The sequence below is a fragment of the Rhincodon typus genome, chromosome 13, assembly GCF_021869965.1.
Source record: "Rhincodon typus isolate 14 chromosome 13, sRhiTyp1.1, whole genome shotgun sequence".
NCBI lineage: Eukaryota > Metazoa > Chordata > Chondrichthyes > Orectolobiformes > Rhincodontidae > Rhincodon > Rhincodon typus.
The window spans coordinates 49,534,034-49,556,390 of NC_063344.1; the positions used below are offsets into that span (position 1 = coordinate 49,534,034).

At 37.6% G+C, this 22,357-nt stretch overlaps 1 protein-coding gene across 10 annotated transcripts in view; it reads left to right on the top strand.

Moving 5' to 3' along the window:
- Positions 1-22,120, top strand: part of dock10 (dedicator of cytokinesis 10) — a 332,745-nt gene extending 310,625 nt beyond the window's left edge. For 7 of the 10 annotated variants that reach the window (XM_048604383.1, XM_048604384.1, XM_048604391.1 and 4 more), the window contains 4 exons: positions 788-888; positions 7,685-7,823; positions 13,744-13,819; positions 20,931-22,120. In XM_048604383.1, coding sequence (XP_048460340.1) covers positions 788-888; positions 7,685-7,823; positions 13,744-13,819; positions 20,931-21,001 — 387 coding nt within the window. In that variant the 3' untranslated portion in view covers positions 21,002-22,120. Of the gene's footprint in view, positions 1-787; positions 889-7,684; positions 7,824-13,743; positions 13,820-16,274; positions 17,550-20,930 lie in introns of those variants that run through there. The other 3 variants (XM_048604388.1, XM_048604389.1, XM_048604386.1) reach the window with 2 other exon arrangements.
- Positions 22,121-22,357: the final 237 nt, after the last annotated feature.

The following is a 22,357-nucleotide window of genomic DNA, read 5'->3' on the forward strand; positions in this document are numbered from 1 at the left end:
CTAAGTTGAAGCAGTGTGGGACTTTCGCTCCACTGCCAGTCAATCTAACTGGCTGGCAGATCCTACAGTCCTGGCAGTGCCAGAGCTCTGTATCAGGCACTGTTAGGACTGCAGGATTAGAGTCTACTGGATTCTGAAGTAAAGTCAGTTGAGAGTGTGGGGTGGGTGTGGTTGGGCAGGAGTTTCGTTGTGCACCCCATTGAGGGATATCAGTGTGGATTTTAAAGTGAATGCCAGTAGGAAGGAAGGAAACCTTGTCTTCTTCAGGGGTACTCCTGATGGGCAAAGGGCACAATCATTGAAGATGTTACTCCCTTCCTGCTATTTTCAATACATTTTAAAAATAAAGACAAGAATCCTGATCCAACCTGGCTGTGCACGGCAACCACCTTATGGCATGAGTAACATAATATTGGGATCCATTGAGCTGTAGACATGCTCAGTTGATGCATAGTTATTTATTAACATTCAATGGGCTGATATTAGCCCCTGTCCTCTGGGAATGAGCTTGAGAATGCGCAGGAATGTGGTGGTCTCACACTCTGACTTATATCATATATCTTTCCATCATAAACACACCGGGAGGGGACATGTGAAATTGAACCCATTAATTTGGAAGTATGAAATTGCTGATCCATGCAGATTTTTCTTCTTTGCTGATTTTCTGTATAAATCTAATGCAAATAATGATTCCAATATTTATACTCTGTTCATAACAATGTATATAATTCTCTTGCAGTACCGACTTGCAGTAGCGCTCATTTTAATTAAATCTTTGTTTGCATAGGTAAATGCAGGACCCATGGCTTATGCTTGGGCTTTTCTAGAGGAAAAGAATGCAAAAAAATATCCAGACAACCAAGTTAAACTCCTCAAAGAAATTTTCAGGTAAGAATGTGGGAAATTTAAACTAAACTGTTTTTTAAAATCCTGATATGTGTGTGGATCTAAAGATTTCTTGCATGTTCTCTTCTTTAAGATGTCAGTAATATGCAAACTACATTGTCATAAAGCCTAATCTATTTAATTAAAGCTGTTATATCTAACAGTCTTCTGCCGTTCTGTGACATTCAAATACATTTTATATGTGAAAAGTTGCACTTCAGGCTGTCAAAACCTCAAAGCACCATGTCGACTGCACATGAATTTGTAATGAAAGAATTTGCTATTAAGTTATTAATAGAATACCCTGTAATGGTGAACAACTTGAAGTTGCAAATGAATAATCAGAAAGTGAACAACTCAACATTGCAAATGAATAATCAGAAATAAGCTGAGCAATCAAATCCTTCGATTTTATCCCAACATTCAAAGAGCAGTAACAGTGATGAATTTGTATTGCTCTAGTTACTTAGTAGTTTTAATCATCGCCTTGTTTCTTTGTATTTATTAGACAATATATTCAACTGATAACAATCTTTTCAAATGTGATGAAGGCTTAACAATAACAGCATTCTGGAATGTAGGTCATTCGACTTACCAACAAAATTTGTATCTCAGTGTTAGAAATATTTGTAACAAGCTTTCTTCAGATCTTTCCATGTACCTTCATCAAGATTCTGGGCCATCAGTTTGAAATTTCACGCTGACTAGAGTGCTAGCTTTTCTAAGTGCACTTATAGGGGTAATTTTAACATTCATTATCAGAAGAAAATGGGCAATAATAAACCATTTTAAACCTCGCCTGATTTTTTTTTCAATCACCCATTTATCCCCTGGCAATGAAAACTGTATTGTGTGTTTGATTTGTTGTGGAAGTACTAATTTTCTTTTGACACCTCCACAATTATGTAGAGTTTGTTATTGCAGCAAATCATGTCACAAGAATCAGGTTTAAAAAAAAAAGCGAATTCTAAGGATCTGTGTGTGTGTGAGTGAGAGAGAGAAAGAGACTCATCGGAGGAGTTTCAGTTTTTACCCTTGAGCTGCAGAACAGTAAAGCCCAGCCATAATACGACTAATGTTCCTTCAAAGACATCAGTTGAGAAAATGTCAATGTCGAACACAGAGGTCAAACAAAAGCAATGTTCTCTTCAATGCATACACGTATGTACAGCCAACGTTAATCTTAAAGTCATTTCAATAAATGAACCATGATAGCAGTCAGAATTTGAAGAAAATGTTGGCTATAACATGAAATAAAAAATTGCAGATCCTGAAGATCTGAAACAAAAGCAGAAAGTGCTGGAGAAACTCAGCCAGCCTGGCAGCAGTCCGCTTGACTGAAATGTTAACTTGACAATAACAGCAAGCTAGAAAAAAATTATTAACAATTTTGTGAAATTTTGACAGTGGAAAGTAGATGTTGGAGTACATGACAGATAGGACCTGAAGTATACCATAATTTTGGAATTCTCAATCCCAAAAGGGCTGTGGGTGCTCAGTCCTTGAGTTTATCCAAAAGTGATATTGAAGGGTTTTGTGTTAGGGAGAAAGGATGGAAAATGGAGTTGAGGCAGAATATTAACACCATGATTTTACTGAAAGGTGGAGTAGGTTCAAGGCACCAAGTGGTCTACACCTGTTCGAATTTCCCATGTTGTTGTATACCCCTTATATCAGCTTATGACTGATCTTGTCACTCAGTTGTGCTTTCATATCATATCTTGCTATCCCCCAATCTCAGTTGTGCTTTTATTCAATGACTGGGAGGAACACTTTCAAGAAAGAGTTCCAAGCTAGAACTTAGTTAACCACATTCTCCCCAAATGATGATGTTTGAAACAGTATGTGGGATATTTAGTTCTGGAAAAGAAAAGAAACAAACAAAATGGCTTCTATTGAGTCATTTTCCTAAAACGATAGGTAAATATTATTAAGATTTGTAACTTTTAACATCCACAAGGCATTATAGAAAAGGTACATCCATAGTCTTAAACCAAACCAAATGGAGCTAGTTATGACTTGTGGATACACTCAAACAAGACAATTTATCCAATGAGAAATATTAATCTTAAGGGGCTTACCTCATTGTCATTGGCTCTCAGTAGTACCCAAGGTAGTTGGAAAGGGGAGGGAATTTCAATTGTGACTCATAAAAAGCTAGAGGGAGCCTACAGCTTCTCTTGGTTCCAAAGCAAGTAATTTCTCAAATATCTATATTTGTTATAATGATACTATCAAGTTGGCAACTGCTGAGTTGGGACTTTTAACAGTCCTGACCTTCCTAATTTTTAGGTTCAGTGAGACTAATGAGTGTTTCAGATGTCTGACTGAACCATGAAGAACACATACATATCATAAATTTTCAATTGTAATTTGGTCCCCAGCAATCTTGCTGCCAACTTGGTGTACCTTACGTCACTTACATATCCAGATGCAAGATCTCCATTCAGAAAACCAAAGCAACAATTCTGCAGTCTGTGGTCGAAATGGCATCCACTGTTCTTCACATACAATGTTTCTTGGCCCTCCTAGTTTTGTCTCCAAGTAAATTTTACAAGTTGCTTTTATTATGCAACCTGCTTTTATAGCACCTTTGTGACAAATAGGAAAACTGTATCTTTAGCTGGATGTTAATTTCTCTATCTATACCTTGCTTCAGTCCCCCATTTTGGCTCTTGTCCAAGCTCAAGGAAGACAATATCATTAGTGGTTCTCGCTCCTTGGCCCATATCCCAATGGCCAGTTGGTAGTTCAGGTTTTGAAGTTCCAATGGGTCTGTGCCATTATATTACATATCTTCCCAGTAGCTCCTGCTTATCTGCTAGATCCTCTTCAGATTTTGCTTTCAATACTGCTCATCAGAATCGATAGATAAAGAGTTCCACATTCAATCATGAGCCTGATCTCAAACAACACTGCCACTGTTATCAGTAGCAATTCTAATCCAGGGATAAATGTTCACCTTAATACTCCAGTCCTGAACTATCCACTGCTGCTGTGCACCCTCAAGTTTGGCTTCCACATGGACACCCAGTTTTTTGACCTCCTGTTGGATTTACTGATGTTGTTTCATTACTGTCCGGGGCTCTCTCTTCATCCATCAATGATCTGGCAGTTTTGGGATTCGCATCCCCTCAGGAAGCAGGTATCTCAGCAAGCCGGGAGTTGGATTGTTGGTTATGTTCATCCACTCCTTAGAAGGAGGCCAGATGTTAGTTATCACTAAATGTCTGACTATCATTGGGCCTGGGAATGGAAGCAGAAACTCAAGTTGCTCACTGGGCAGTGGATCTTACTGTACTAGTATGGAGGCTCACTGGTGGTTCTACAATATTCCCCTTCTCCATGGTATTGCCACCTGTGTCAGTTTGTAGATTGCACTGGAAAATTCAAGGGTACAGTTTAAGGTGGTAATAAAATCATACATGGCTCTCATCCCTATCTCTTTGGAATCTGGGCAGACATTCTTTACACCCAAGCAGCAAGCCATTTATTTGGATACTGGGAAGTCTTAAATTGCTACCTCCCATTATCCCTGTATTAGTCATAGAGATGTACAGCATAGAAACAGACTCTTCGGTCCAATTCATCCATACGGACCAGATATCCTAAATTAATCTAGTTGCATTTGCCTGAATTTAGCCCAAATCCCTCTAAAAACTTCCTATTCACATACCCATCCAGATGCTTTTTAAATGTTGCAATTGTACCAGCCTCCATCACTTTTTCTGGCAGCTCATTCCATATACACACCACCCTCCGCATGAAAAAGTTGCTCCTAAGGTCCCTTTTAAATCTTTTCCCTCTCACCTTAAACCTATGCCGACTCAGCTACCCTGGGGAAAAGACTTTGGCTCCTCATGAAATCCATGCCCCTCATGATTTTATAAACTTCTGTAAGGGCACCCCTCAGCTTCTGGCGCCCGAGGGAAAATAGCCCCAGCCTATTCAGCCTCTCCCTACATCTCAAACCCTCCAACCCTGGCAATATCTTTGTAAATCTTTTCTGAACCCTTTCAAGTTTCACAACATCCTTACTATAGCAGGGAGACCAGAACTGAATGCAATATTCCAAAAGTTAACCAATATCCTGTACGGCCACAAAATGACCTCCCAACTCCTATACTCAATTGACTGACTAATAAAGACAAGCATACCAAATGCCTTCTTCACTATCCTGTCTACCTGCGACTCCACTTTCAAGGAACAATGTATTCTTAAGTATTTTGTGATCGTGTTTGTAACATTCAAATTGGACCGAAAATTTTATTTGAACCATGTTTTGTTTACTATCATTTTAAAAGTCAGCAAGCTCACTCTAACTAATTCATAAAAAGTACTGACTGGCTCTCAATTATTTCTCTAGCAATTCCAGATTTTATTTTGTCAATTAACAGTTACAATTGAATCAGTAATTTTGGTGGTGCAGTTTAGCTACATAGCTAAACCGTGTGCTCATGCACATTTGATGGTGTTAAGCAGTTTCTCTCATGCCACAAACATTAAATACATTGCAATTTGACAACAAATAACTTGAGTGGTATTTAATCTGACAGAAGTGATGATAGATAGCTATAATACAGGTTATAAAGTTTACCCTACAATGGATGATACTGAATCTAAATTTCTACATCACAGCCTTAAGTTTAAAGGAAACCTTCATTGCTACACTTTGGTACCTCGAGCGCAGCTATTCCCATTCCCAATTGTCCTGAGCTATACCTCAGGTTTAATAGTTCATTAGCCATGCCATTTAATGTTCCACACACACAATCACAATTGGCATCTCTTGAGTTCTTATAGAACAGGCTTTGTCGGGCCCCTCAGTCGAGCAGCTTGGTTCCTTTCTCCATCTGGGTTGCTAGACATATCGGCAGTATTACACCTTCCAAAGTCCTGTAAAGAGAGAATGTAGTGGACGCTGATTGTCACTGATTAAACTTTTATTGTTCTTTGTATTTCCGTACATCTTGATCTGTGTCCAGTGTTTCTACCAGCCTTTGCTTTCCATCCCCACACATTTAAGTGTCACTGATACCAGGACCCTGTAAGGTCCTTGAAGTGTTTAGCTGATTTTCAAATTAGGACACAAATAATACTTGATCCTGTTACACTGTTACAACTGAGATGATTGGTAAATCTTAGCTTTGACAATTGCATCTTCCTGCTGCCCTCTAAGATTCCAGTCATCTTTTCAAGTTGGATATGACCTCCCCTCTGTTAATGTATATTCATGCCTGCTTCAGGTGATCATATAATCATGCACCTTTCTAAATACAAACCTACTATCCATGTATATGTAGATCCACTTTCTTTCCCCTCAAGCGATTTGGCTAGTGCGACAAATTCTGTGACCCTGCCTGAAACGAGCTTTTAAATTCATTAGCTGGGGCCAATGTTCAGGGCAATCAGTTTGGTTAAAGTGCATATTGTTTACCCACATACAATAACCATTTCATATCAGGAGATTGTGAGTCTTGTGTTCTTGTGTTCCCTGGGAGTTGACCACATTTCAATTGCTACTTCTTTAATTTGGTGTGAGAGTTTGAAATTTAAAAATGAGAGCATCACCCAGGTTTGTGGCAATATGTTTTAGTCTTAAAGTCATACTGTCACTCTTGCCCAGTAACTTGAATCTTTAAATCTCGATAATTTCCCCTGACCCTTTTAATTTCATTGCAGGATTTTAGATTAATCCTTAAATCTTTCCAAACCTCTCCATTTCTTTTTGTGTTTGGAGCTCAGGTCATCTAACATGTTTGTTCATTAATTCCAATTCGCGACATCCAAGACTAAATTAAAATCCTCCTCATCTTTTGAGAACTGTGGCAGGAAGCAGAATCCTCAAATTCTTAAACTTGGCAGCATGTTTTTGCCCCCAGGATCCATCCAATCCAACATAGAATTCATTAAAGTTACTTTAAATACTTTTAAAAATAATATTTGTTTCACACACACAAAATAAAGTGCTATAAAACAGAAAGAAATCGTACCACTGAGCAGAAAATTGCTTTAAACCACATACAAAATAGACTACATGGGGTTAAACCACTTTTAAGTGACACAGACACTGGCCTGCAACCGACATAACTGCATGGTCTGATTGTCTAGCCTGACTCAAAGAAACTGTCTCAGCACAGTTTTATGCATTCACCAGCAGCCTTTCACACTCTGTCTCTGGCAAGTATTCACAAAGCACAACTGATCATGGTCATCTCCTGTAACTTGCCTTAAAAACTAGTTATGATTCTGCCACATAATGAAAGGTTTGCCCTCGTATTCTTACTGCAAATGCCAGTGGACGACTTTAATATCATCTCTCCTGCTCAGCTTCATTACCCCTCTGCTTCAACCATCTCTCATCTACCTTCCTCTTTTCCCCTTCCCCTGATATAACCGTACAATATTCCTTTGGGAATTTAATGTTTCCAGCCCACTTACCTGTTCTAATCTCTGCATCATTCTGGCCTTTCCTTTCTGCAACAGATTCTCCAGTTTTTGAATGTACAAAGAGACTCTATTTACTTCAATCATTTCTCTATCAAATTAAACAACTCCGTGTTTTGTACCTTTTGTAATGGTCCTGGCCTCCTTCATAATTTTAAGCAGATCTTCTTTTTGAGTTGGTTGTCTTGACCCCTTTTGGTACTTATAGTCATAGTCACTGCTCCATCCAGCTGGCTATTAATTTCTGTATCTATATCTTACATCACTATTAAAAGCTTCAATGATGTTCTGGAAATCATTACAAAATATTCAGTGATTTGCTTATTATTATTCTTGACCTTTATTTGTGCAGACAATTTGCAGCTGCATGTGGACATGCTCTCGAGGTTAATGAACGGCTTATCAAAGAAGACCAATTAGAATACCAGGAGGAGATGAAGTCCCATTACAGGGATCTGCTTAGCGAGTTGTCTACAGTCATGAATGAGCAGGTTAGCATTTGTCGCATATTTGCTGCCATCATGTAAGTTGCACAGTTCTTTTTGTTTGTTTGCCTGGACTTGGATGATGTGTGTTGCCCATCCAGAGGGGAATGCAGAAGGCATTCAAGGTCCTCATTGTAATGTGAGGTTGAAACCTGCTCTCCAGCAGACAGCTTGGTGCTGTGGCAGCAGGAAATGACTTATTATGGGTGCATTTGCATCTGCATCTTCAAGGGGTGGAGCAACAGACCTGTTGGGAGCATAAAAAAAAATACAGCTAATTCTGAGTAAACGGTAAGATTGTTGTGAAACCTATAGAAACAACTGAGTTGAGGTTGGAAGGCTTTGAGGTTCAAAACCCACAAAGTAACCATATGTGTCTCAGATGTCCAGTCAGTTTCCCATGACTTCAGCTGTATGAAGATCCCATGTATTTATTCTGATCATGATTTGGTTTGTGGGCAGGAGCAGAAAATGGTGTCAGAGGTCTACAGAACAGAAAAAGGCCCTTCAGCCCACTGTACAAGAATAAACACCTAACTATTCTAACTTTATTTTCCACCAGGTAGTGGAGGCCACTCCTCAAACCTTTAAAACCATCTTGCTCTTCATAAAGAGGCTGCCATCAGTTTTCAGTGGGAAATCTGGTCAGATGGACCGATATTGCTGAAAAATCACCCCCAAGAGACAGTTTCCATTTCATGCATCATTTTTGGATTCCTATAGAACTCTTTCTGAATTACAAACATGGAATTTTGAATACTCCCGCACACCATCCACCACCCACACCAAATCCTGTTGCAGTCAGTTGAGGAGAGAGAAGGCGAGGGAAGCCATTCTAATTCCTACTCCATCAGAACAAAGCAATGAGATAGCCATATGAGATAATTTTCAATGCCAGACAGGCTAACAGCCAGTAATTATATTTAACAGGTTGTGAAAAGGGTACTTAGACTGAAATGGATAAGAATTCACTTTCTGTAATTAGTTTAGTATGTATCCAGCACACAAATACACATTACTCTGGTCAGTGCATTTCACTGGTAACCCAGAAAAGTAAATTGCTGTTCTTGTGAATTTAACTGGTGAATGGTTCATCTCAAAGGCATATTTGAATTTCTGCATTAAATGCACATCTGACTTCTTTTGCAGTTAATGTGGCAATTGTACATAAATAATGTGAGTACTATTAGCACCCTGCTTATTTTAACAACCAATTAGGAACCAGTGTGTTTTTATGAATGAGTCCGCAATTTCTGCAGTTCACACCTGAAATCAAGCTGAGAGATAGCAAACAACCTGAGATATCAAACATTCATGAAACTGGAAAAATCTGAAGTATTAGGCAAAGAATTTCTAATCTCTCTCATCTCCTGGTTAGTTTTCATTTGAACACTATGTTGTATGAAAGAAGGATAGCACATATTACTTGGCTTAATTTTGTTCTCTTCCATTTTTGTCATGTCCTGGAAATCAATCCCCACTATTCCTAAATTTGTCACAAAAGTCAAACATTTTAAAATAAGTATTTAATTTCCCAATTTACCTGATTTTCAGACCAAGGTTGATGGAAAATACAGGCTAGGTTTCTGCATTGAACAAGAATTGCTATTTACTACAATCAGACTCTAATTACGGGTAAACAGTTATAAACTACTAATTAATTAATAACCTCTCCCTTACACACATGGACAGATGTACAGACCAGGGGAAAACATATGGACAGAGAGAACAACTGGAAAGACAGTTCATGGCCTTAATGCACAAATTCTGTTGAGTTTGTTCTTGCTGATCCAAAGGTTTCTTCCTGGCTTCCATTTTTTGAATGCTTCCACTGGTTTGCAAGAGGCACAAGGTAGCTGGTTCATGTGTAAAATGTCTTTGATTTATCAATTACAAGTCACAGCTGATAGCAACTGCTGAAGATTTAAAGTGAGTTTTGACTGCAGAGAACAGAGAAACAGCGCTTCAGCTGGTTGAGATCAAAACTCTTCTGTGACTTGTTTCCAAGCTGTTCAATTATTGGAGATCCAATCACATGGTTTGATATGATTTATTGTTGTCACATGTACTTAAGTACAGTGACAAGTTTTGTTTTGCATGCAGTACAGTCAGATTATACCATACAAAGTGCATAAGCATTAGAGAACAGAGTGAGGAATACATTGTTATTGCTGCAGAGAAGGTGCACAAACAGCAAGATCAGCATTAAATTTAAAATTTGAGAGGTCCATTCAGAAGTCTAATAACAGTGGGGAAGAAGCTGTTCTTGAATCTGTTGATACATGTGTTTAAGCTTTTGTATATTCTGCCTGACAGAAGAGGTTGGTAGAGATTATAACTGTGGTTGGAAGGGTCTTTGATTATGTTGGCAGCAAGAAGTATGGATGGTGTCAATGGATGGAAGGTTGGCTAGCATGATGGACCCCTAGGCTGTGTTCACAACTCTCTGTGTTTTCTTATGGTCATGGACAGAGCTGTTGCTATGCCGAGCCCGTGGTGCATCTGGATAGAATACTTTCTGTGGTACATCTATAAAAATTGGTAAGAGTCTTTACATACATACCGAATTTCCTAAGCTTCCTGAGGAAGTAGATTTTTTTTGTGCTTTCCTGACCATCACATTCAACATGGGTGGACCAGGACAGATTGGCGGTGATCATCACTTCTTGACATTCTCAACCATCTCTACCTATGTAGATAGGGGCGTGCCTCCTTCTTGCTTCCTAAAGTCAATGACAAGCTCTTTCATTTTGCTGATGTGAGGGAGAGATTGTTATCTTTACACCATGCCACTAAGCACTCTACCTCTTTCCTGTATTCTGTTTCATCATTGTTTAACATCCAGCCTACAACGTTGGTGTCATCAGTGAACTTGTAGATGGAGTTAGGATGAAATTTGGCCACACAGTCATGAGTGTACAGGGAGTATAGTAACGGGCTGAGTACACAGCCTTGCTGGGCACCGGTGTTGAGGATTGTCATGGAGGTGCTGTAGCCTATTCTCACTCATTGCAGTCTGAGTTCAAGGAAGTCGAGGATCCATTTGCAGAGAGTGGAGCAGAGACCTAGGTCTTAGAGTCTGGTTGTAATTATAATGTTGAAGGTGGAGCTGTAGTTAATAAGTAGGAGCCTAACATTGGTATCCTTGTTATCCAAACGTTCCAAGAATGAGTGTAGGGCCAGGGAGGTGGCATGGCCATTGGCCTGTTGCAACAGTAGGCGAATTGCAAGGGATCAAGGCAGGCTAGGAGGCTAGATTTGATACAAGCTGTGACTAGCCTCTTGAAGCAATTCATAACTATGGAGATCAGAGCCACCAGGCAGTAGTCATTGAGGCATGCTGCATGAGTTTTCTTTAGTACCAAAATGATGGTGGTTTTCTTGAAACAGGTGGGGACTTCAAGTCATAGTAAGGTTGTTGCCAAGCAAGAGTCATTAGTAACTGGTCATTAGTCCATAGACCAATAAATTCTTATTTCTAACCACAGCTGTATCTAAATACGGAACCCCTCAGCTCCTATTCATCTGCAACCACTTCAATTACTGTTGGTTCAGTTATTTACAATACCAGTCATGAGTGTAAGTTTCTTGCATTCAGTATTTGCAGCCATCCTTTCAAAACATTAATTTAAAAACAGTTCTTCCTTATTTCAGTCCACAGTTTAAAAAAAGCACAAAATAAAAAGACATGGTCTATACGTCCTGTTTATTTGTCTGTAACATTCATGGCACACCTGCAGATTTTTTTAAAAGCAACTAATCCTTTGTTGAGTCTAATCAAGGTCATTAATTTATAGCCTAATTTTGTCATACTAAGGACAGCATAAATATTGATGTTCACCCTCAGTCCTCCTGTGAAGTTCACAGCAGCTCTTAGGGTTCCCACAATTCACAGTTAACCAACAGAAATCCAGAACTTTCTGCCTGTAACTTCCCAGCAGGGTGTGCTGTTGAAGGAACAATGCCTCCCCAACAAAAATATGATCAAAAGTCACACGACTCCACGTTATAGTCCAACAGGTTTATTTGAAATCTCAAGCTTTCAGAGCGCTGCATCTTCAACAAAAATACAACCATAAGGAAATCATTAAACTGACAGGAACGTAAACTTTTATGCTGTTCATATCACTGTGAAACTTTTGTAAAGCTAGTGGCTTGTTTAATTATGTGTAATTTGATTTTTAACTATCTTTTACATTTAGAATTACTGCTGGACAACCTCAATGCCTCTGAAAAACTAATTTTATATTTGTGGAAGATTGAACTTCTCCATTCTGATAAAAATTGTGTTTTCCAAATAGATAAACAAACATACAAATATATCAGATATAGTAGGATTTTATTTTAGGAAGAATTTGACTGTACTGGAGAGGATGCAAAGAAGATTGAGTGAAATTCTGTCTAGGCTGGAGGGTTTGAGCCTTGAGGAAAGATTGGATAGGCTGGAGTAGTTTACATTGGAACTGTGGAGTTTAAGAGGGGACCAGATTGAGGTGACACAAGTTTGAGAGACATAGATAGGGTGGATAAAAAGGCATCTTTTCTGTTAGTCGGGGGTGTCAATAACCAGGAGATATCGATTTAAGGTAGAAGATAGAAGGAGAAGAGGAAATATGAGTCACTTACACTCAGAAGGTGGTTTGGAGTTGGAACTCAATGCCTGAAGGAGTATTTGAGTCGGAAACTCTTGTATAACATTGAAGCAATATTCAGGTATTCACTTATGTTTTATTAGCTTCAAAGGCTATGAGCTAAAGCTTGAAGATGAGTTTAGTATAGTCAGATCTTTGTTTACTGGTGCAGACACAATGGGCCAAATGGCCTGCTTCCATGTTTTAAATGGCTATAAGTCTATATTTTTAATTTTACTTCTGGTATGTGAGCTTTTACCTTAATTGACTGTGTGTTATAATCATCACTTTCACTCTTTGTAAGAATTTAATTAAAAGTGAGAAACTAGTGCATTGTATTTCCTGATTGAAGCCTTCTCAATTATATCGAATGTGATTGGTTGCTTGCACTACTTAATGATGTCACTGTTGCTGGATCCCTGGATATCTCCTTGACTTGGCAGCAGACTCAAACTATTATCAAGGAAGGGATAGTTCTCACCACAAGAGATTGCTAATTTGTTGTAGGCAGGTTTCTTTGAGGTCTATGTTGAGAGGCATTACTTCATCACAGACTGCGCACCGTGGTCAGGAATTGTATATAAATAAATAACACCTTACACGGTCTTCCTTTGTACATCATTGCTAATTGACATCCCTTCATTGTGTATGTTTCCTGTGCAATGTATTTAACTTTATATTCATCTTTGTTATAGTGCAATCCCACAGGATTTGATGATGCCATGTAGCAGGATGCTACATTTTAGTTCTGCACTATTTAGTTATACTGAGCCTCAATTAAAGAGGTATTTGCTGTGAAGCTCCTGTGTACAATAAGTTGTATTATTGCAATGTAGTTCAAAATTGATAAAGATTTTCTCACAAATTGCTCCTATTTGGCATTCAAGTACATTGTTTCTTTTTCATAAATGAAAGCATCAGCCTTGTGCAGCAAATGTGCTATTTTGCGGCAAAAGGTATGTTTCTGGAGCAGAACAAAAGAAAACCATACTGTAGCTAGTAATGACGTTGCTGGTACTACAACAACAGATAATACATGGTCTGGGATCAAACCAATCACAACAACGCAGAGAAAAAAAACTACAAGCAGAGCAGCAGTTATTCAATAGATCAACTGATTATTATAACCCAGATTTCTTGATGCTCTTTTGATAACTGATAATACAGACTTTGTAATTAATAGCATTGATTTTAAGATGAATCTTAGATTGTTTGATTACTTATAATGGTTTGATATTTGAGCATCGGATCGTCAACAGAATATACTCACTATTATTTTTGTTTTTCTCTGGCAGCTGAATTATACTTTCACCTCTTCCAACTTCTACTCTTCTCAGTCTATTACCTCCTTCAATACTGTTACCAAAAATGGTATGTCTAGATCTCTACCAATGATGAAGTTCTACTCTTCACTGAATTTCAACTTCTATTTTCATTTTTGTTAATTTATTAATTTATTGCGAAATGGCTTTCCAAAGGTGTTAAATAATTTGCACAAATGTGGTAGTTCTATTTGTTTGTTTTCTAGTAACTTTTCTGTTTAAATCACAAAGATTAAAACTCAGCATTTGGATTATATGTTTGCATTCATTTAGAAATCCAGCTATCAGCAAAGAAACATGAAAGATATGAGCAAGAAATTGTGCAACTTATTCAATTTTTATATTTTATTGTCTTACACACAAACACAAAGGAACACAAGCATGCGTCTTATTTTGTGAAGTACCGGGTGGGCCTCCATGGTCAAAATGCTAAACATTCATTGTGTGGAGAGTCATGAGCTTCTCTTCCCCCCTGATAACAAACAGCACTACGCCATTGTATTTTATGTTGATAATCAGGTTAAACAATCTTTGGTTTGTGATCATTACTATCAGTTGCTCATGTGGATAACGTTATTCCTTTTGTCAAAAGATACCATTGTTTCTGCAATCTGAATTTTAACACATCAAATTTTATAGTCACAGTTTTGCAAGAAATATTTCTGGCAGCTTCCTAAAAGGATACTATCAGATCATCCCTAAGGGTTTCAAAAATTAGCTTAGTTTTTAAATTAAAAATTACTCAATTAGAGGATAAATGTTCTGTGAAGTCTACTGATAATGATATTTTTGTACTGATAGACAGGAACCAAGTATAAAATGTCAAGGAGCATCTAGAATTACAGCTTTTATAGTAATAACACCAGAACATTTGCTAAATTGAATATATGTATTTTTATATCATGTTACAACATTTGAACAATCATAATTAGAATTGTTAAAAATCACACTTTAAGTCTGTTTTACACCAAATTGTCACTAGCTATTGAAATGGTCTATAATTTAATGTATTTTGCACACTTCTAATTCTGCATTTATAGTTGTGCATTTTTTATGTCCAGGGACAAAATATGTGATTCAATAATCTGGTAAACCTGTAGCTTTCTGACACAAACAGAAGTTGCTGGAAAAGCTCAGTAGGTCTGGCAGAACTGATGAAGGGTCACCGGACCTGAAACATTAACTCTGATTCTTTTCTTCACAGATACGTCCAGACCTGCTGAGCTTTTCCAGCAACTTCTGTTTTTGTTCCTGATTTGCAGCGTCCACAGTTCTTTCGGTTTTTATTTCTGTAGCTTTCCAAGTTGGATTTGCATGGGAGAAAGTTTACTTTGTGGTAGCTTGCTTCTTGTGTGAATTGCCTACAAATATTTTTGCTTTTAACCAAACAAACCTAAGTAGTAACTTTAAAGTAAATAATTTTTGCCAAAAACATGATCAAACAAAAGGTTATAAGACAACATGCAGAACCCTAATGTATCAACAATACTTGTGGCATCAGATCCATTTGTACTTGTAGGACAATCCTTTGTTAACTTTAATCTAGTTTCATTTTCCTTCTAGCCAACAAACTACCAAACAACATTACTCTGCTAACAATTAAAGCTGGTGACATGGGAGCAATAAAAAATGAAAAAAAAATGATGACCAACAGACAACAGCAGAAAATACATTGTGGCACAACAGCCAGTAACAGTCACATTTTGTTATCATAGCAACATACAAACTTCAGTACATTTAACTGCCACTATAAATGCAAACTTTATTGTAATATTGAAGAGACCTTTGTCTTTCACATAATTAAGAATCAATACTGTCGTCTCTGATAAATTGAACAAGAAATATACCAAAATCCCCTCAAGAAATGAAACACATGTTGCTTTGTGATACTCAGAAACCATATAATTGCAGGTACATTACACAATTCATTTGTACCTTAAGAGTTTGAGAGTTATGAAATAAGTAGTTGAAGAAGTAATTGCTTACTCAGTCCATGTAGCATGGTCATGTGCACTATTATGACTGTATGTGAAAACTGCATAGTTGGATTTAAAAACGCACTTCTCTCTACATTTTCTAAAACCTTTAGGATTCCATACTCCGTTGAATTGAATAATTTCTGTTGATATTGAGCAACTAGAAGGTATACACTTCTGGATATCCACTGGAAAGTATACTCTCCTGAACCTAGAATGACTTGATTAACCTCACTTTATGTTTTTCTTTCATAGAAAGTACATCTGATTATTTTGCTGAATATTATAACATTCCAGGAACCCAGAATATGTTAATCTATTTTTTTGTTGCTGTGTGTTGTAATTATGACTTCTTTTTAATTTTATTTTCATTCAAGACTTAAGAGTTTTTTTGATACAAAAGTTCCTTTCCAATTTTTGGGAGCACTGACATCACAGTACTTCTAGTACTTAATTAAATATCTTTTAATTCATTCTCATATGTGGGCATCACTGAAAAGGTTAGCATTTATTGTCCATTCCTTCTAGAATTCAGTGGGCTTGCTATTCTGTTTCAAAGAGCAGTTAAGAGCTAACCACATTGCTATGGATCTGGAGCCTGCAGGCAGACCAAATAAACAGATTTCCTAAAGGATATGAACAAACCAGGTGGATTTTGACTACAGTCCAATAGTTTCATGGTCACTATTGCTGAAAATAGCTTTTTATTCCAAATTTATTTAATTGACTGAACTTAACTTACCCAGCTGCCATGGTAAGATTTCACCTCATGCTTCCACACACATGGATGGCCTAACCAACAGGAAGGAACTCTCAACAGCATCACTCAAAGAATCATCTGTGTATCCAAGCCTCCCTGCCTCATCAAAGTAGTGATCCACAGGTTGAAGAGATATTGCAGAAACACTGCAGTCCAAAATGTCTGTCTTCAGTGCCTGTGACCCAACAAAGATGTTTGGAAATTTCTATTCTGTTGATGATGAAGTCCTCACTGTCCTTCAAAAAGAGTAAAGGTGATCTTTCTGTTGGACATGGCCGTGCGTTAATGTCCAGAGCAGAAGCATTTGAAAAAAAGGGTAAGAAAAGTCAATGTAAATATTATAGTCCTGCTGACAAAGCATGGTCAGTGTGGTCTCATGAAAACAAACATTCTCTTCCATCAGAAAACAAATACAGAATGACCTTGAAGACATCTTAGATCAAAGCACCGGTACATCTTGGTTTATGCCATTGTTCGAGTCAAAGATCCAAGTGATGTCTATATTACTTACTCTATGCTGATGTCTGCTGGATAAGTTATAGCCTTGATTGATTGCTGATGAAAATTGATACAGCATAAAAACACCACAATCCCAAAAGTCCAAAAAAGAGAAGTTTGATGCCTCGGCACTACAGCTGCTTGACCAAGAGACAAACTGTGTTTCCTGATCATTCTGCAAAATCTTTACACATCCAACTTAATTCCAGAACAGCAGGGTCAAATAAAGCCATCCATACTAGATAACTGTGCTCTGAGCATTTGGCTTGAACATCATTACCTCTAATACTGGTTTGAAAACAATCCAGAAATATTTGACCTCTTAAAACAAAAATGAACAGCCTACATTACCTAACTGAATAACTACAGACCACTAGTCAAAAAGGCAGCAGTACAACAAGTCCAGGCTGATGCTCAAAGACAAACCTGGAAGAAGAAAGGCATGTGGTGGGAGGAGGAAAAACTTAGAGACATCAAACAATGTGCTGATCATGGTAGCATGTGACCAGGGTCACCAACTGACAAAATTCCCTTCATTCTCTTAAGGATGCCATCAAACAAACTTGGAAATATTACAGTATTTTGAAAAATCCTTAACCATGAATCCATAGTGGTAATTAATATTCTTTAGGCTATTCCATGTTCAGATGGGTTAGTATCCCTGGTTAGACTACCATTGACGGTGAGCTGAACCAAACAATTGAATGGATGAAAAAGAGCCAAGCCCGCAGCCCTGACAGTATTCCAGCTGAGGTCTTCAAACTGATGGGTTTTTGCTCGTGTCAAGACTCCAAGCAATCCTTCCATGGACTTGGGAGGAAAAATAATAAAAAAAAAACTCCGTTGACTTCAGAAATGCCAGAATTGAAACTATATTCACAAAAGGGAGCAAATTATGCTGTGCAAACTATTTTCCTCTTGTCCTTAACAGTGTAAATCCTGACATACATTCTCCTAATTTGTTTACTTCTTGTGACTGAGGAAGTCCTCTCAGAGACACACTGTTTAGATCTTACAGAGGCACCTCTGGCATAGTCTTGTCAGCGAAATCCAAGAAAATGTCAAGGATAGCACTAGGGACTCATTAAATAAATTGTCTTGACCAAAGCATTTGAAGCAATGAAATATATGCTCTGTGGATGGTGCTGCACAGATTTGGATATCTAAGAAACTTCTTCAGAATCCTGCAGTTTCTTCATGATGAAATGAGGACAACTGAAATCTGAAATTTCTGCCTTCAAAGTTTAGACCAGGGTCAAGGAAGGCTGTGTGATAGCTAACCCCCCAAGCTATTTACAGTTTACCGAACAGTGGCTTTCACCTGAAGAAAGATCAATTGCCCTCTGGTCTCAGCCTTAAATAATTGAAAGTTTTTTTTTAACTTCAGTTACCTCCATGCCGAAACTGCATGAACCTAGACATACATGATCTACTATTTTCAGATGATTATAGTTTCATTGCCCACGCTGCACTAGATTTTCAGACCTCCCTTGCTATCTTTAATTTTTGGAGACAAGAAAGTCAGCCTGTCCTTGAATGTTGCTCAAACAAAACTCACATATCCACCCCCATTTGGTCACCTAAATATTTCACCTCCTTCACCTTGAAGGAGAATCTCTGGAATATGTCAGGAACTTCACATCCCTTGGCAGCCGCCTCTCTCAAAGTTAATGAGGAGACCCAATACCAGTTCAGCTGCATTAGCTCAGCTTTGTACAGACAATGGCAGAGTTTTTTTGACAACAAAGATTTCTTCAAGTCAGTGAAAGTCCTGGTGTACACAGCAGTTATCATTTCCACGCTCCTGTACAGCAGGAAGACTTGGGCTATGTAGCAGAAGCATATAAAAGCACTAGAGAGATTCCATTAGCAAAGCTTCATCCTCCAGATTTGATGGGAATAAGTTCCACAAGAATTCAGAGCAACTCTGAAATGTCAAGTTTGATGGACTAAACACTCTGCTGTTCATATTGGTCAAAAAGTATCTCATTCTGATGAAGGGTCTAGGCCCGAAACGTCAGCCTTTTTGCTCCTATGATGCTGCTTGGCCTGCTGTGTTCATCCAGCTCTGCACCTTGTTGTCTCAACTGATAGGACATATCTTCTCAACTTTCAATTGGCCAATGTTCCAGAGTGACCAAAGAAAGCACTATGAAGACACACTGAAATTTTCCCTGAAGCATGCCACTACTGGCACTAATAACTGAGTAGTGTTTGCCACCAATTGCTTAAAGTGCTGACAATTTGAACATCAAGTTGCGCCATGTTTTCAAGAGGCAAAGCGGTGGCAGAGAAGAAAAGAAAAGGAAACAAATCATGTGCTTCGAATCTCCCTACCCTGTGTGATAAACTGCCCCATGTCCTCAAAGTCAGTGGGTCAAGGATCAGCCTGTTCAGTCATATGAAGATCACCCTGAATAGTCATCATCCTTGAATCACCAGTTGATGACCACATACATTGGAAATTTCTGAAGCTGGTAACTATAATTTTATTAGAAGCATGTACCATTTAAAGGAGGAGAGATGCTAACCTTTTTAAAGAATATAAGGAAGAAAACAATATGCAAGTCCTGTCTCCTGCATTACTCATGGTGAGATGAGAAACGTAAAATCAAGTTTGCAACTCATACGCAATGGCTAAATCCATTTTGTATTTTGTGATGAAAACGTTTGGAATGCGAGGCACAATGAACAGGACTGGGGTTCACTAGATAAAGGAAATTCATGCACGTACTTGCTTGATTTCACATTTTTGGAGACACTTCATTTCCAGTTTCATCCCGTTATGAAATGGGTGAAGTGTTGATCTGGGCTGCTTAACTTATATTATAGAGAATATTACCACTGCTCATTTCCTCTCAATTTCAATTCAGATTTTCATTCTTTGCTCAATGTTATTGTTGTGCTTACCAGAGAGTGATTGCCTTGGCCAGTATTCTCTAAAAGCATGCTTGGTTAGTGCTGCAATTAAAAAGTGGATGAGGATGGCAACTCCTTTGGGGTTTTCAAAGTACCGTATGATGGAGATAAGACATAAATGTCATGGGAGAGAAAGAGAAATATATGCAGATGAAAACCTGAAGCATCTGTGACTATTGCAGGATAAGGGTTTGTTGATATATCTCCTTTCATGTATCACTGTGCTGCTATCTTTCTTGCCCTGCTTTGTAAAGAGAGTGCTGGCACAAGCTGTCTAATGATAAATTCTAACTCTGCTTACTCACCCCGTTTTTTCAATTGCATATGCAAATTAGCATGTGTGATATAAAATGTCATGAAAAATTCCACTTTATTTAACTGTGTAGTCCTATTATATATTGTGTCTTTTCTTTTCTTTTTTAAGCATTTGTTTGGTTTTTATCATTTTTTATTTCAATATAATTCAGAGATTTCACTGCTGTAATGCATGCTTCTGGGCTGTTGCATTAGCTTTCATCAGCAGACAACTTGCATCATTGGAATAGCTTTATCCCACAGGATAGCATTAAAATCTTATGTTGCTGGATCATTCCAAGCAACTGTATGCTAGTTTCATCAGTTAACTGAATTTAAAAGAATAAGAGTAGGTAGCAGTCCATTTTAATGTGTGTACATTTCATCTCAAACATGTGCAGCACTATGTCAACATTTACACATGTTCTCAACTCCTTTTTGTTTGTTTGCTAAAAATATATTTTGATATTCTTAATGCAATTTGGTAAACACCTTGTTTCCACTTGTCAATAATTCATTTCCACTCAGCTAATAACACTTGCCACATTGATTTCATGTGCATCTTGCCATTTGGTTAAATACTACAGGTTCTCTGAATAGTAGCAATGTATCCACTCACCCTCATGCTCACCCCAACTGTTCACCTATGATGCATGAATTTAAGAAATGTACCTCTGATTAAAAATCTTTTTTTATTTTTGCCAACAAAACAGGTTGTATACGGGGAGGACATGACAAAGCAGCAAGGAGTGGAACGACAGCACGTGCTCCGAGCAATCAGTAGAGCCTCCACTTCGAATAACTTACCAGTCACATCAAATTCAGAATAAGCACTCTCCCTTCAATAAGTTGCCATAAATTATAACTGTTGGCAGATCTCTGATATTGGGAATGTTACAAGCTGCAAAATAGACATATCTGTGAAATGAAGTCAAATTGTTTTATTGTACTGAACTGTTGCAACAATCCCAGCTTGAAATTCATCTTTGCAAAGTACCTGCAGTATCTGCACTATTTACTTGACATTTTGTTGTTCTGTGACCTTTATTACACCAAGTTGGATACGTGTAATGCATAAAATATGAATGTACAATGCTTGCAGTTAGCAGTATACTACCTAGCTTGTTCTTCACTAGTACTATTTTAAATGAAAATGTTGATATTTTATAACCTTTAAAGGTCTTGAAATGCTTTTATTTGCTATTTTAACTGTAAATATTGACATTAATATGTAAAATAGATATTTTACAATGTGTTTAAATGGATATACTGATGAGAGAAATTTAACAGCGAAATAACAATTTTTTTTAAACAAAATAAATATGTAAAGTATTTGTGTACATACATTGGAAACTTCTTAAAATTTATTTTTACAAATCTTTGTTGCTGAAAACACCATGAGTACTATCAAAAGAAAATAGTACCGAAAAGCACAAAACACATATGTCACTTGAAAGTTCAGACTCCCTTCTGAGTGTGTATATATAAAGGAGTAGCAGATAATGGGAGCACTTTCAAAGTTAAAACTTAATGCATAGTTTAGCCAGTACAATAAGTAAGCAGCCATGAACTATTGGCTCCTGAATGCAATCTGAAACCCACAAATTCATTATACATTTAAACATCATGGCTTTCCATCTGTTAATATTTGTTAAATATCCCATACAATGCAGAAGTATTAGTTTAGCTTTCTTTTAATATATAATTGTTAATAACTATTTTCAGTTATGGCCTGGTGTCTGGAAGCTATGAGAGGTTCTGTGAACATGCCCTTATTTTATGCTTGCATATGGCATCGTTTTATTTTTGTCTAATGCTGATGTGGTTCTTATGTTCATTGTTAACTATTTCTTCTTACCAGTAAATGTGATGTTTAAATAAATAAATTTTGGTTTTTTTTGTGGAACAGTTTTCAGGCTCTTGTTTGGATTTTGCAACTATATTGCATTCTTAGTCCAAGACTGTCTGATGTATTGTGTGATTTGCAGCAATACAAGCTCTGATACCCATCTGTGAATCAAACTGTATGGCCACAGAACTTAGTCTCTGCGTGCTTCCATTCATGTCTTTGTGGACGTTAATATTTGGTCATCAGAAGTGGCTGCTTTCTCAACAGTTTTTTAAGTTAAAGGCAACTGTA